The sequence below is a fragment of the Pithys albifrons genome, chromosome 3, assembly GCF_047495875.1.
Source record: "Pithys albifrons albifrons isolate INPA30051 chromosome 3, PitAlb_v1, whole genome shotgun sequence".
Taxonomy (NCBI): Eukaryota; Metazoa; Chordata; class Aves; order Passeriformes; family Thamnophilidae; genus Pithys; species Pithys albifrons.
This window is the reverse complement of record NC_092460.1, coordinates 98,203,134-98,219,209: the sequence shown is the minus strand read 5'-3', so window position 1 is coordinate 98,219,209 and position 16,076 is coordinate 98,203,134. Positions and strand designations below refer to the sequence as shown.

General features: G+C 45.2%; 2 protein-coding genes across 3 annotated transcripts in view; one reads left to right on the top strand and one right to left on the bottom strand.

Moving 5' to 3' along the window:
- The window catches only part of LOC139670704 (store-operated calcium entry regulator STIMATE-like), a 32,720-nt gene extending 25,255 nt beyond the window's left edge, over positions 1-7,465 (top strand). The window contains exons 7-8 of one of the 2 annotated variants that reach the window (XM_071552856.1): positions 940-1,056; positions 6,841-7,465. In XM_071552856.1, the coding sequence (XP_071408957.1) occupies positions 940-1,056; positions 6,841-6,954 (231 nt within the window). In that variant the 3' untranslated portion in view covers positions 6,955-7,465. Of the gene's footprint in view, positions 1-939; positions 1,057-2,314; positions 2,461-6,840 lie in introns of those variants that run through there. The other variant, XM_071552857.1, reaches the window with a different exon arrangement.
- Positions 7,466-9,342: 1,877 nt separating this feature from the next.
- ITIH5 (inter-alpha-trypsin inhibitor heavy chain 5) overlaps positions 9,343-16,076 on the bottom strand; it is a 47,308-nt gene continuing 40,574 nt past the window's right edge. The window contains exons 11-14 of the mRNA XM_071552855.1: positions 15,938-15,988; positions 14,764-14,880; positions 13,110-13,487; positions 9,343-12,200 (exon numbers count right to left, since the gene is read on the bottom strand). Coding sequence (XP_071408956.1) covers positions 11,902-12,200; positions 13,110-13,487; positions 14,764-14,880; positions 15,938-15,988 — 845 coding nt within the window. The 3' untranslated portion in view covers positions 9,343-11,901. The remainder of the gene's footprint in view (positions 12,201-13,109; positions 13,488-14,763; positions 14,881-15,937; positions 15,989-16,076) is intronic.

The window sequence follows — 16,076 nt, the reverse complement described above, 5'->3', positions numbered from 1 at the left end:
AGGGTCCACCCCCATGGGGAATGTGGACAAGGGGAAGCCTTGAAGGGCCTGGGAGAGGGTGGGGGTCTGTGGGAACAAGTCTATCTGACACAAATCTGTAACTACTGCCTGGCCATGGCCTCTGTTCCCAGTTCCTGTCCCTTTGTCCAACTTCCTGGGTGGCTGATTCTGCACCTCTCTGAATAAAGCTGGAGCTTGTTATCTGAGGGCTTATCAGCAAGCTACAGGCACAGAGATGCCCACAAACCCTTTAGGCTCCTGTAGGGTGGCTTGTGACCTTGGCTCGACTTCAGCTTGTGTTACAGCAAGGCAAGGCATTCAGGTTACCCAGAACTGTTGTTGTTCTCAAAACTAGTTTGGTAAAACCTCTTGAAAACTCAATTTTTTTTTGTTTCCCCTGATTATGGGTAATCCTTGACATTAGACTCAGTTCCTGCTACAATGGGAAGTGAGTACAAGGTGTTAACACTCAGATGCTCCCTAGACAAGTAGTGGTTCAGGCTCTGAACCCATACCTTGAACATTGGATGCAGCATTGGAAATGCTGGGGATTCCAGCCTCTCTCCAGCACCCCAGGCTGCATTTCCTGATTCGAAAGCAAATTCTGTTTCTCTAAGAACTGACAAGGGACTGGTGCAGAGAGGTGAACCTTGCACACAGCTTGGTTCAGTGGTTATTTTCTGGTGGAAACTTGGCCTATTATGGTCTTTTTTAATTTGGATCTTCAACAATGATGGAATCAATATGACTTGCATGAGAAGGGACCTCAGGAATTTGACTCATCCAAACCCCAAGGACAAAATTGATGCAGTGTTAATTTAGATATGAGGTTGGTCAAGACTGGACATCTGGAGAAACCAAAACGGGAGGAAACACCCATGATTGCATGACTTTGTATTTCGGTCTTTGCAGTCTATTCATGTCACTTTTCTCCTCAAGGCCATTATGTTCTGGGTTGTGGACAGCTTGATCATGAGGAAATACAAGCAGAAGGACACCCTAGACATCAATGGATCCATAGAAACTCCTCGAGTCAGGAGGACTGAGGAATCTCAGGTAAGACCAAGGATGCAAACCTGTGTTTGAGACCAACTGCAAACTTGTGGTGTGGTCTGTGTGCTTTAGTGAGTCACTGCAATATCCCATTGTGTTCTCCAGACCCATGAATGTGGGTGATGACCCTGTGAAGTCAAACTAACTCTGTCTAACAATGAGCAGTGTTACAACCCATGAAGTGTTGCTGAAATATTGCCCTGGATGAGGACAATATTGTAGGGGAATGATCTGGCTCTTACACTAACCTGTGTGGGCAGACTGAAACTGCACTGTCACTCTCAACTTTCCCATGTTTAGTTGTAATTAACCTTGTTTGAGAAGGGCTTACTTTCATTGCTGTAATTGATAGCATCTTTTTTTTTAATGGACAAGGCCTAGCTGGGAATCGTATTTTTGTCAGCACTTGATATTTTTTCAGCCAGAGGGTGGTCCCTCAGTTGGAGTAGGCTGTATTTTGTGTAGTCTGAGTTTGACAGTTCAAAGTTGTGGTAGGGGAGGAAATGCTGCAGTTGCAGCAGACTTTGTTCTTGTTCATGACATGTGGTCTGCTGGGTAGGTGGTGTCTGTGGTCTCTGCCCAAAAGTCAGTAAGTTGCAATCTTAGTCCCTGGGATGAGTTTCCTTCCTTCCCCTGGCACCCAGACCTGGTTTCAGTGTGTTCTGTGTCTGACTGCTGATATCCCACAGCTCACTGGCCAGACTTACGGAGATAAGATAATTTCTGGCAATCTCACACTGGTTCCCGGAGCAGCTTCTGCTGAGGAATTTGGGATTAACAGAAATAGCTCTTGCTCTCTGAGTGCTCTTTCATGCAAAGAAAGTCCGCTCTTGTGCTGATGGGTGGGATGAACAATTACTGGTGACACTGCAGCACGCACAGAGGTAATAATGTTTTCACTGTGCACTTGGCAGCCTGCACAGCAGCCAAGGTTTCTGTGTCCCAAGGGTGTAGTGGGGAAGTGGCCACTGCTCATGAGGATGCAGTGTCAGAGGACTCCTCCCTCTGGAAGGGAGGGCAGCAGATGTGAGCAGCTGTTGAGACAAGTGAGTCACTTCTGGCCCTGCCTCTGGATAAACAGTTATAGCCTGGCGAGGTCACTCGTGGTAACAACCTACTGTACTGCCTGAGTGTACCCTTGTGTTTCTGAAGGTTTAAGATCAGTTAAGATCAGCTCAGAAGCAAAGGTAAGGAGGTGACATCTCTAGCTGACACACCAACCTCCTTTCCAGCCTTTTGAACCTAAACTTGCTGCATTTAGTCCCATAGGTGGTGGCTGCTGTGGAGACACAGAAGGTGTTGGAGTTATCAGTCCTCCATGGAGCTGGACCCTTGCTTTGCTCCTCTAGAGAGTGGGGCAAGTGTTTTGTGACCTCTAGCTCAGTTTTGGATAACCTGCAGTGAAGATACTGTTTATTTCCAGAAGCAAGAAAAGACTCTTCTGGCAACTCAACCAAGACAGGTTGTTTCAAGTGACAGAAACAGTTCTGACTCTGTCAAAGGGTCTTTCCCATCTTCTGAGTACTTGACTACTTTTGTCAGACGAATTTTTACTGAGATCTTCAATGTCCAGATTCTTTGTCCATCCTGAAATCCTCTGATTCATGACTGCGTCTAACAAGAGGAGCTACCAAGGGGACTGTTTTTCACCTGGAGCAGTCTGCATAGGTTTCCTCTGTGCTCAGGCATGTTCTGTGCCTCTGGCCCAACAAATAGTTTGGGCAGAGGAGGAAGTTTAATGAAGAAATACAAAAGTGGGTGACCTGTTTTCCAACTCTTTCTTGGCACTGGGCCTTGAGGTATAGCCACAGATTCATGCTTCACGTGTCAACTTCTTAAGCTGTGAATTAAAGATCGTGTTGGCTGTCTGAGCCCTGCACCTGGATCGACTGGAATTTAGGCTTGCAAGCAGAAAATGAGCATTTGCTGGGCTTGTTGCTCCTGATAACCTGTTTCAGTTGGGGAATTTCTCCTCTTGCTGCAGCCCAGTGGAAGAGGAAGGGGGGCTGAGCAGTGTGTGTGCAGGGCAGAGCTGGCTGAGGGTTGTGTGTCCCAGGGTTTATCAGGGTTCATCAGAGCTGTCTCTCAACAGGCGCCACCAGCTCCCCATCACGCTGCAGTCTTGAATTTCAACTCTCTGCCTATCATGCCAATGGAGTGTCATTATTTTCACTGGGACCAGCAGTTCATGTTTGGAAAAGGACTTGGGGGGAGATAGGAAGGAGAATGGAAAGAGTAGTGCCAATCTGCATCCAGTGCTGTTCAGGCTGGGGAAATGCATTCATCTGCAAGGCCCTTATTTCTGCTTTGTATGTGTCCTACCCTTGACCCCAGGCTCTTTTCCCTTGCCCTTGCAAGTCCCAATAAACTTTCGATCTTATCAGTGGTTTCTTTGTTTCCTCCACTCAGGAAAACAAGTCAGTTTTAATAATGTTTTATTTGGTCTTTTTTGAGTTTGTTTTTTTTCCTTGGGTTTTTTTCCCCCAAGGGAGATGGATGAGTTTCTGTTCCTTTCTTGAAGGCTTACATTTTCAGAGACAAACCTTAAAGCAAAAGTCTGTTTGTGAGGAAAGCTAATACATTACAAAGGGACCTGCCTTTGGTCAGCATGGAGTTCAGCACCTGTCCCAGTTCCCTCCATAGGAGCTGTGACTTTGGTATTCACTAGACTGAAGGTGCTGATAAATGCCAATCCAATGCTTCTTGCTTATAAGTATTGAAGAATACTCCAAGAGCAAGTTTGAGTTGCCTGTTGCTTAGCTAAACCGATTTTTAATTAGCTCAAACTCATGGTGTACTCATGTGCCTGGTCCTTACAGGGAAGATAAATAAAGGTGGGTATAGAGATGCCTCTGGAAGGAAACTGCTCTCCCTACCTGTCAGTCAGTGAGTCATGGCAACTCATCTAAGCTCAGATAGAGGAGGATGGTGGGATGGATGGTTCCTACCTCTTGGCATTGGGGGGTACACTGCACAGGGAAGTGGTGGAATGCCATCCCTGGAACTGTTCAGAAGGCATGTGGATGTGGCACTTGGATATGATGTAGTGGTCAGCTTGGCAGTTCTGGGGTAACAGCTGGACACTCAATCTTGGAGGTCTTTTCCAACCTTAATGATTCTTTTCCAACCTCAGTGATGCTACACCAGGGTGATGGAGCTTTGGGTAGACACAATTCCATGGCTAGTCAGGTAATGGTCCCAGAGCTGCTTTGTTTTACAGCCTGTGCCACAGTTCCTGCATCTGTGCAATCTCTTCCTCTGCTACTGAGGTGCTTTGGTTAATCCAAAAGGATGGACCTAAACCAGTAGGCATACTGGTATGCAGTCCATGCAAACCAGTGGGCAGCATCTTCTCCTGGACAGGAGGGATTGGCAGCATGTGTGGGCAGCCCTGTTTCAGTAGCATGACCCATGTTTTGGGAACTGCTGGCTGCCTGATGTGGGGAGGAATGCAGGAGGTATTTGAGAACTGCTTACACAGCAGCACATTGTCCCAGGACTAGGACACCACGGCCCATTCCCAGCTCTGCCACCAACCCACTGTGATCCTGACCTGGATGCATCTGCAGGGGCAGCACCTTCAAGTTGTGCTGAAACCTCCCAAACTGGAGTTGGGCTTGAAAATTACATCTGAGGGTATGTCCTGTGACTGTCATAGCAATGAGGTGCTGCCTTGTGTTGATGCTTCCCAAGGAATTGTGGAAAGGTTACTGGGGATTTTTGGCTCATGCAACTTCCTACAAGTATAGGGTGGGCACTCTGCCACCATCCATGCTTGGCTGCGAGGGCATTTGAGTTTTCCACTGAAACCCACCCAAATTACCATAACCATCCTGTTGCAGCCTGTCAAGAGTTCACTGAGTTCATACTGGTGCTTGTGACTAATTACCCACCCATTTTTTCAGGTTCAACAGCAACACAATATTAATACAATAAACAGAGGAAATCTTCACGTGAGAGAGATGGAAGCTTTCCAGTGTGTGTCTTGAACAAAAATAATTCCTAGAGACCAGTGGGGGGGACAACAAGAGAGCTTAATCCTGTCTACTGCTGTCCTTTGAGTGTCTGACTGTGAAGATAATATGGGATGGAGTGGCTGGAGTGTGCAAAGGGTGGGGTGAAGGAAATCTTCTGCTCCATCTCTTCTGCTCCTTTGAAGTCACTGACTCATTGGAGTTTTGTTTTTCCTCTTTAGTGGTTTTGTTGCTGTGGTGACTGGCCCTGTGGTGCTGCCTGAGTGGTAACAAGTGGAGGGCACGCGAATTCACAGCTCTGCGTGGGGATAGAGAGAGATAAGAATAATTCCCTCATTCTCCTGGTTTTGCCTAGGGAATACTGGGCCCTGGGAGTGGTTGAAGTGTTGGGGAACTTGTGTGTGTGTTTGGGCTGAAAGCCCATTTACTGTGCCTTGTGCCTTTGAGTTGGAAGGTGGCTGAGACAGGCACAGGGACACTGTGTAGTGACAGGATGGCTTCTCTTGCCCAAACCTGAGCATTTGAGGAAAGGAGAAAGGGGCAGGGTGGGGCTGAGCAAACAGTCTGATGAGGAGCAGCTGAGGGAAGAGGGGGTGTTTAAGCCTGAAGGAAAGGAGGCATTATACCTCTGTACAACTATCTGAAAGGAGGCTGTAGTCGGGGGGAGGGGGGTGTTGATCTCTTATCCCAGGTAACAAGTGATAGGACAAGAAGGAACAGCCTTAAGTTGCACCGAAGGGAGTTTAGATTGGATATTAGGGAAAATTTCTTTACTGAATGGATGGTGAGGCACTGGAACAGACTGTCCAAAAAACATGTAGATGTGATGCTCAGGGACATGGTTTAGTAGTGGACTTGGCAGTGGTGGGTTAATGATTGGACTCTGTCTTGGAGGTCTCTTCTAGCCTTGATGATTCAATGATTCTAATCAGTCAAGCCATGAGAATATTACCCATGCAAACTGGCTGTCATGGGGTTTTAGCTCTTCCGTAGTCAAAGCAGCCACTGCCTGAATAAAATTTGGCCTTTTTCCTATTTTGGATGATGTGGCTGGAGGATGGCCACACGTGGCTCTGTCAGCATCGTGCAAACTCTCTGAGCTGGTGGCAGCCAGTCAGCTCAGAACAGCCCATGGTAGCTTCAAGTGTGGAATTGCTCCTGAGTGTGTAGGTGTTGCAAGAGCAAAGGGCAGCCTTCTGGTTGTGCAGCAAAACTGTGCTTTCTTACCTGAAGAGGGACTAGTGAGAGGTGTCAGGGCTATGTTTTGGCTCCCTCAATTTGGACCAAGCCAGGACCCCCTGTGCTAGGTAGAAATAAGGTGCTACCAGGTTTAGGACATCACTTATAAGCTTGCTGGCCATGGCTGAAGCTAATCCTGTAGCTCTGCTTTCTCTTCTGGCTGAGCTCTGGAGATGAGAAGCAGCTGGGGGCCTGGGAAAAGGTCTACATGTGGTACAGTTGTTCAGAAAGTATGTGGCCTTGGGTTTGTACATCTCCACAGAGGCTGCAGCCTGGCTTGAACATCCATGTCTGTGTGAGTCCAGTCCGTGGGGAACAGAGCCTCTAAAGGCTTGTTCTGCTTGTTCTGCTCTCAAGGAGGAGGGTTGGGATACCAGATCATCATGGTGTCTGTGCCCAAGTCTGCTTGGCTGTTGCTGGAAGGATGGTCTAGATGACCTTGAGACCTTACCCATCTGCCAGAGGATTGGATCTGGCAGCAGGACCCCTCCAGGGCTGCAGAACCCCTTCAGCAAGCAGCATTGAAAAGATCTGAGAACTTCCACTCCTTCAACCATCTGTCTCTTCTTTCTAGGTGTTGCTCTCTCCAGACATGGATTTTGATCAGTCTGAAAGCGACCAGGATATTTCAGGACTCCAAGGAACCAACCAGAAGATGAAGCAGCCCAGCTATCAAGTGGTGATCTGACAGCACCAGGAGAAGAGAGGTGGAGGAAGGAGCAGCACTGTGATCCTTGAGCTGGCCAAGGAAAGGGCAGGGTGGGGAATGCTAGTTGATCCCGGTGGATCTGCAGAGATCCTTTTGCCTGCCTCGTCTAGACCTGTCCTGCAGTTGTCTTTGGGATGGTATCTGTGCATCCTGTACAGGCCTGAGCAGTATCTGCTTCCTCTGTGTGCCCCTGTACACATGCAGGCACGTGGAGGTTGGGGTATGAGTATGTACTTTCCCTGGCTGGCCAGCTGGGTGACTATTTTTTGTCAGGGCTAGAGAATGAAATCAAGAGTGTTTGCTTTTTTATACGAAAGAGAAAAAAGACTCTATTCTGTATTTCCTGAACTCTGACACTTTTATATGCACAATACTCAAAAGAATGGGTTTGCAATATGTATTTAAATGTCTTGAAATGGGAAGATTGTCCCAGTGGATCTGATTCTTTTTTACAGTTTTATAAAGAATCCAATAAATATTTGACCTAAAATTGCTTCATAAATTAAATGACTTCATGTGCTCAATGTTCTGCAAAACTGTTATGCTGTGGAGGAAGGGGAGCTGTGGAAACCTTTCCTGACCAGAGAAGATTGTCTTTCTGCAGCAGGGCTGGCCTAGTAAAGCTGCAGATGAGCTGAGCCACAGCTCCTTGGTTTCTGTACATGAGTTGCATGAGCTGATTCAGTGGAAGGATATGGTGTATCAACAGACTTGGAGATGGATCCCAGTTGCCACCTTACAAGTGAGTATCTACTAGAAGTTGACTCCTTTTACCTGGTGTAAACATATGAAATCTCTGCAGGTCCTGATTCAAAGTGTATTTAAGCTGTTAACTGAAGCCCTGTTAGCCAGCTCTGATTTTCTGGGGGGTAAGGAAATCACCATGGATGGGATTGCTGCAGAGGGCCCTGGGTCATCCCAGGTCTGGCATTTTTTGTTTCAAGTGTGAAGTGCAGGGCTTCACCCTTGCTCTCCTGTTAACCTACTGTATTTGTGTATAAACACAAAAATGCAAAACACTTTGCAGCTGTCCTGGGAGAGGGAGTGAGCACAGAGCAGCTGCATAACCCACTCCCAGGCTGGGTGCTGATACACAGCTGTGGTGAGACCCACACAGAGGTCAAATGGTGGATAGTCCTTGGAGCAGGGCCTGATTCAGGATCTGCTGAACTGGTATCCCTAGTTAAGCCATAGATAGCTTTGCTTACTGCTGGAGAAGTCCCCATAATTGATGGATGGGGATGATCTTTTATTTTCCTCCCTCCCTTGTATTTTCCCAAGAAAATGCTCCTTATTAAGGAGTAGAAATTAAAGGTTTTGGATTTTCTATCTTAGATGGATTTAGGCTTTTAAAAGCTGAGCTCAGAGAGTGTGAAGATTTTTGGGGAGGTTTGGTTAGGTGGTTGTTTTTCTGAACTTCAAAGTAGTTTAGAAGCTGTAGATGCAAATCAAAGTCTTGCATGCCCTTCAGTGAACTAGACACGCTTGGCTACACTTGCAGCTGTGCAGCTTTATACTGTTTTTCTGGAAATTAAATTCTTTTTTGTTTTTCTTTCTTAATGAAGGGTCAAAATCCTACTTTTGCTGGCACATCAAAAGGTTTTTGGAACACATGGCACCCAGCTCTGGGAGTAAATCATTTATACTGCTTAGTGAAATTGGTTTCACAAGGCAACTTCTGCTTGTCAGGGCAGTTCTGCACTAGTAAGGACTAGAGTAAGTCCTGTGCTGTGTGAGGTCTTGACTGGAAATAGATTAAAACAGCTTCCCTGATGGAAAGTTGTGCTCTGTTTTGAGGTGTACTGATATTTAGGGGGTTTGTTCTTGCTACAGGGCTGCACAGTGCAATGCTGCAGTATGTGGAGAGTGTGAATTTGGACAGTCAAGTCCTTGTCCTAAAATGGACTGACTGGAATGATCATCTTAGTTCTTAGGGCTGGCTGAGAAGTTTCACAGTAGGCAATATCAGGACAAGTGAAACAGGGTGAAAGTTGTCCCTCTCAAGCACTGTTTAGCCAGTGCTTTTTAAGCAGCCCTAAGTCCAGGAGCTCCATTCCCTTGTCTGAAATGGTGTGCAATTGTTTCCATTGCACTACAAAGTGATTGCTCAGCCTCATTCTTAAGCCATCTGAGCAATGTGCAATCTGTAACTGTGTTACTGCAAAACCAAGTGCTCTGTGACACTCTTGGACATGAGAACAAATGCATGTCTGAATATACAGCAGGGAGCACAAACTATTTTCCCATGTCCTATGCTATTGTATTTAAAGGATGGGTCATTCTGTGTGGTTAAATTTCTATTTTACTGTGGGAGTAGAACCACAGAGTCCATTCACCCAACAAACTTGTTGCTTCCTACCAAGTATATAGAGGCTAAAAACATCACTGACCTTTAATTTTCCACTGAAATCACTCTGGCTCCCAACCTCCTGGGAGTGATTCTCACAGCCATCTGGAAACATGAGCTTGTCCAGTAGCATAAAACATACATAACCTTAACTCCACAGTTCTTTTATCCTTGCCAAATGAAAGCGTCACTGCAGCATTCACTGTAAAATATTTATTGTGAAATGGATAACTGGAGCCTTAATTAGAACTTGAGTATATTGCTCCAGGTGCTTCATATTGCTGAGAAGTTTGAATTGGTCATTGTTATCTTCAGGCCCTGAAAGAAAAATGTTTTCTTGGCAGGAGGAGGAGTAATGATGTACCTGAATCATTAGCAATAGGTGTGTGGATATATATATTATGTACATATCTATATACAGGAGAGGAGAGCCCAGGCCTGTTGCTCCCTTTAGCAATACAACTGAACAGCAAAATGTGGGAGGAGAGGAAAGATTTCAAAGAAATCTCTTTTCACTAAGGACAGTATGAAGACACCTGCCAAACTCTGGACTGTCTAGGAATTCACTGCTACTATCCTGTTAACCCCTGTGCCAGTGAAATGGGAGGTTGTTTGTAGATGGGCTGTGGGTGATCTTTCTCTTGTCTTCTTGGGTGGAGAAGTCAGCTTCACAGATGTTCCTTCTCATTTCTGGCCCATGAGCCCACTGCAGAGCATTAAACCTCTTTCTTTATTCTACACAACTGTGTTGAAGGTCTTGCCTTCAGTTCTCCCTTGCAAGAGAGCTATTTCTCAAAATAGTAGGGCCCAAAGCAGTAGTTTCTTCTTTATGTTTTGTTCCAAAGTATGAGCCTTGGCAGGAGTTTTGTATGAACTGAGCTCTCTGTAAGGATCTTCCAGAGTGCAATTAAATCTTACTGGTTGCTTTTGGCTGTTTCCCTCTTCAGGCAGTGCATGGTGTGAATAAGAAACCATATTTGCCACCTGCTCTGCTGCCACGGTCTAGTAGCACTAACTAACTGATCAAGCAACTGGAAAATCACCACCCCACCCCCAGCAGCTGGAGCTCCTACAGCAACAATATGATTTAATTGTTAAATATGCAAAAAATCAGTCAAGATTGAACCTATTTATGCAGGTCTCTGGCAACTCTGTTTTCTTGTAACACATGGATATAATTTAATTCCTGGAGATGCTTCCACACCCTCCCTCCTTCCTTTCAGTTCTGGAAAGGCAGAGCATTCATGAGCTCAATTTGGCCTTGCCATGTAAATGTGTTTCTGGTTGTCAAGTCCTCTTTGGATAAGTTCTCTACTCAAACTCCCCTGTGGTTGATCTATAGCATTGCTCAGTGATGCCTCACTTCAAAACAGACCACAGTGTTGCAGTTTGGGTTTGGAGGTTTCTTTGCAGAGCAGCACCACCTGCAGTGGGGGTGGCTGGCAGACCCTTCTCTAACTTCCTCCTGCCAAATTCCTGCTGTGTGCAAATTCCTGCAGTGTAAGGAAGGACAAGGAGTCAGGGGAAACCAGGATGAAAATTTTTTGACAATTTGGAGTAAGTAAATACTTACTCCTTGATTAGAAAAGCAGCTAGAAATGTCTGTTCTAAATTGAAGAGGCTGCTTTGTAGGCTCATAAGCTGTTGAAGGTCCTGGTTCATCATCCCTTGGAGAATTTAAATCTTTGCTAAGCAGAAATGATGAGATGCTCAAGGACATGGCAGGTCTGTTGGAAGCTCATGGTGGAACTTGGTTTCTCTCTGAGGGAGTCAAGACTCAAGAAATCACTACTCCTGCAATGTTATTTAAATTGAATTACATTGAATTAAGTGCTCCATGGAATGGGAGCCTGCACCACTCCTGTTGCTGCTGAAGGCTGGAGGTGCTTTTCAAGCACTCAGCCTATGCCCTGAGACAGCAATAAACCACATCAAGGTTTTTGCCACTCTTTTAAGGGTCTGTAGTTGTTCCAGGAACCTTATGCTCATTGCCAAATGCAGACCTCATCCCAATAACCAGGAAAGCAATACCCTCCTATGGCCTGTTGATTTAAGGTTTTGATTTTGTTACCTGTTTGATACTAATGGGTCACTGCAGATGAATATCCACCCACCTCTTTTCTTTCTTCTTTCCCCATGGACCAAGGTTGGAGCAGGTGCTCTAAGTCACTTCTTTGCAGAGCAGTAGGGACTGTGCTGTATGATTTCTGCCTCTCATAGGGTGACTCACCAGCCTCTTGGGTGTATTGCACAGACCCTGCATGGTTTACTCAAAGGTCAGCAGCTCTCTGCACTGCTCCATAAGAATGCTGGCCCATTTCTCCCTCCCATCCCACTGGGAGATCACCAATCATGCCTTTAACCATGCCCTCAACCCTCCCCCCCAACCTCCTTGTTCTTCAGGAATTTGATGAACAGAGCTCATCTAGCATGAAAGAGAGAGAGCTGATTTCCAAGGGCAAACTCCTTGGTTTCTTTGGCACCAAAAAGTAAAGAAATATTTGTTAAGTTGCCTAGTAGAGGCTTCAGAAGGGACTTGCTGTCACACATCCTGCTGCAATGCATTATTATGCCTGCTCTTAAAGGCTGTTAACTGTCCCAAAGCTGGTCCCTGTGTCGAAAGGGTGAGAAGCCAAATAGTCCTTGTAGCTCCCATCGATCAGTTTGTCTGCATTGTTTTTGGCAAACCAGCACTCCACTTCCTGCTGGCCATTGTAGATCCTCCTCTGCTTCCACACAACAGGAACGAGCCGGCCCTTCACTTTCAGGGTGGTTGTAAGGTCTGGCTTTAACTCTTCAGTTTGATTCTGACCAACCTGCTGATGACTTGTGTTTAGAGGTTCCTGAAGAAGTTTAACTTCGTGGTTCAAGAACTGACCTGCAGGGCAAGATAAAAATAAGAGTCCGTGACTGAGTGATTCATGCCTGTTTATAAACTGTTGTGGTTTGGTGGTTTGTTTTTTTAGTAGGCTATATCTGAGGATTCTTAGCACATGGGGTTCTAAAGGCTTCTCTGCAACAGCAGGATGAATCTAGTTCCTGTGATTCTTTTCTAAATCCTACAGAGATTAGAATAAAACTTTTTTTTTTTTTTTACTGGTCAAAACACATTGCCTGAGCTGAAGAGCTTTTTTAGCTGCTGGTAAGTTCCCTTCTGTGGGACATGGTTACGAGAGGTTAATAACCTACACGTACCCATCAGCAAGCAGGAAGATTTAAGCCTGAAGCTCAAAGTACTCTTCTCTTGTCTTCCACAGGGCAAGCTCTTTTAGGCGAAGCCTGAGTGTGGATTTAGAGGTTTGTGCATGAGAGTGGTCTGAATCCAAACCCTGGCTCCTGAGGGATCATCTGCTTAACTTGGGGGTACCTGAGTAGCACAGAAGCTATGCCATCAGTCTTAAAGTTTGCACCTGTACACAACCATAAACATCAATATTTTGTGTTGGCTAAAAGAACACAACCATCTGGACATTCTCTGAGCCTACCTAAAGCCTAGTTCCTTCAAAATGTGGGGATAACTCTTTTTTCCCCTCACATTTGAAAGAAAGGGGCCACAAAAAGGTTTCCTTCTCTCTATTGGGCACATCAAGCATGTGTATTCCAGAGAGTGGAGAAGTGAAAAACAGGCTGGGATAGTGGGAGACAACTCATGCAGGAAAAGACAGGAAAGGAGTAGGTGTGAAAGTGTCATCTGGGCACTTAATCCCCACCTTGCTCCTTACCTCCTGTTGCTGTTTAGAAGGATAATTTTTGGTTTACAGGTTGAACTTGAGAACCTGTTACCTACCCAGCAGCCCATGGGAGTCAGAAGAGAGGCCTTTGCTGTTGGAGATGTAGAACCCCAGGTGATTCCTCTGATATGGAGCCGGCTTCTTGTACCGGTGGATGAGGATGACGAAGCTGATGGTGTCTCGTATCGTCACAGTGATGTTGGAATTGGCAGAGATGGACACCTCAAGGCTCCTGCTTCGCACAACGGCACTCCTACCACAGGACAGGACAAGTCTTTCCCCATCATCCAGGATGATTCTTCTGGGTGTGATCTCAAGGTAGGATCTCTCTGGCTTATTGCTGAGGATAGTGATGGTGCTGAAGTAGGTCCGATGCTTCTTGTGCCCGTTGGGTGGTGCAGGAGCTCCAATCAGTTGCCCATTCACGGTTACACCTTGTAGGAAAGTAATTAATAAGTGAAAGCTGGAACCAAAAAAGGTCTGCTGTCTCAAAAACACAAGCCTTGCCACTGAGGACATGCAGATTCACCACTTCGTGCTCAGTTATTTCTCTCACCAGTATTCAAAAGAGTATAACCAGTTTGTTATAAAATCATTATCTCATAAGCACATAAATTTACCAAAGCTTAGAATTACTGGCCTTCCCTGGAGATAGGTGCTCCCAAAGCCATTAATCCTAACCCAGGGTACCCAGTGCTACAAAAGGAACCACTTTTGAGCAACCTAAGGTGCAAATGGCACTGAGTCAAATAAAGCCTAGATGTCCACAGCAAGATTCTCAACCATGATTTTTGTGACTTGCCGTCCATAAGACAGTGTCTCACTTGCCACAGGCCTCTGAATGGCTCCTGGGCAGTAACTATAAAGGAGGAGGCTTGTTGCTAGACTCAAGCCATCAAGGCTGTGATGAAGTATCTCCATACCCCCTCATCCCTGGTGGGATCTCTCATTTCTGTCTTCAAAGACTCAACTTGCTAGCACTACAGAGCCTATTCTCTGCACACTTATTCTGCATTGGAGCCACAGAATCTTTCAAGTGGTAGCACAGTCTGTGAAAGAAGATGAAGGGAAGCATTGCCAGGAGCAATCTTGCTCACTGAGGCAGGCATGGACACAGAAATATGGAGGTTAGACCACAGCCACACAGGACAGAATTCTTAAAACTTTATGGCGGGGTTTTGTAAAACAAGTCTGTGAATTGTCTCTGGTTTTGACACCCCTTTCTTCCACTGTTGGCCTCCTCAGGACATAATCTCCTTATTAGCTGCCCTGCTTAGAATTCCAGATCGGATCAGACCACAGTTTGGGCCCCTGAGGATCAGACTGGCTTGGGCAAAGCAGATCCTGAATCATGTGGGTTTTCTCAAGGCTGTCACAACTCAGTAACCAGTTTGGTATTTTCTTTACTGAAACAGCCTCAGTGCTTGGAGAACCTGTTTGGGTACTTTGCTCTGTCCTACACCAAGCAGTACTGTAAGTAAAGAGCAAAATTTCAACAACAGAGCAATTTTGGCAAATCCAAATCTTTTATTTGCATATTGTGACTTTCTATCTAAAGGACTGATGAAGCTGCACCATCAAAGAACCTTTTTTCTGATTTCCTGTCCTTTCCTTGCCTGTGAAGCACCTTGGTCCTTAGTCTTACAGCTGGAGAGGTGGCCTTACACTTCAGTTTTTCTCCACAAGCAACTGCTTGACTTGGCTGCTCACCAGATTCCTTGTGATCAGAGACCAGCCGGAGAATGTCCCCTGGTTCTCCATCAATATTGAAGCAGACAGAGAACTTGCTGGAGGGAAAATCAATGACAAAGTGAGGGTCTCCATCCGCTGAGAAGACATGCAAAAAAAGGACAAATGGGAGAGACTTACACAAAACTGCAACATCCAAGATTGTAACAAAACTTCTTTTTAAAGTGTGTTTGTCCCTGGTTTTTTTCCAAGACCTCTTGGTTTGTTGTTTTTAGAGGGTCAGATGGAGTTTGCCAGGAAATGCCAAGTTTTGCTTTGTTTTTTGTAAAGATTGTTTTGGTTTGTTTTTCTCACAGAAGAGGTTGCATTTTATATGAAAACTCAAAACCCCAAAGTGTCTGGATGAAAATCAAGATATTTTCTTCCCGGAATATAATTTTGGTGATTTATGGGAGTTATCATGCAGGTGTTTTAAACTCTTCTTCTTATACTTTCTTGGCAGGCTACATCCCCCACAGCACACACTATTTTCTAACTCAAGACTGATGGGTGCACCTCACACTGAACCCTCCTGGCCCTCAGTATCAGATTGGAACAGTCAACAGCAGATATTGATCCCACAATCTTAATTTTTCAACAATCCTTCGCCCATAATCAACTACCACATGGGTGTCATTAATAAAACAAGATGAAAACCTTACTTTTTAAAATAAATTTGAAGTGAAATTCAATACAAAATTCTTGATCTGGACTTACTCTTCTGTGTTTCATGTGTGAAAAGGATGTTAAGTAGAGGTGTAGAACCAACAGGAAAATAGTAAAATACTACAGAATGTTCTTTTTTTTTTTACTCCCTTCAACGTTTTTGTGTCTCAGCAACATTACTTTATAAAATGTTTTTGACTACATCTAGTACAAAGAGAATGTGTTTCCTGTTCTGCCCTTATCTACAGAGGTCTCAGACATGAGGATCAGTTGTTGTAGATCATCTGCCCTGCTATATTTGCTCACACTCCTTCTCACTACTTACTCTCTTTTCTTTTTGTAGTCATTTTCCTCCCTATTCTGCATGTCTACCAAACAGGATTTTGGCTGATCCATCAGAATGGTTATACCACAGTAACAAGCACCTGAGATTTCCATAAGCCAACCACTATTATTTTGTGTTATTAAAAGCATGAAAATGGGCACTGACCTGAAGTTTTGGAGACCTTAATTCTTTGTTTATCTTGCTCTCTGCGTATACCTAGAAGTGGGGAAGGAAGGCTGTTACAGTTATTTTTTCAGCAGCAGAAAAAGTCACAGTATAAAAGTGTTTCCAAAACATTAATCAG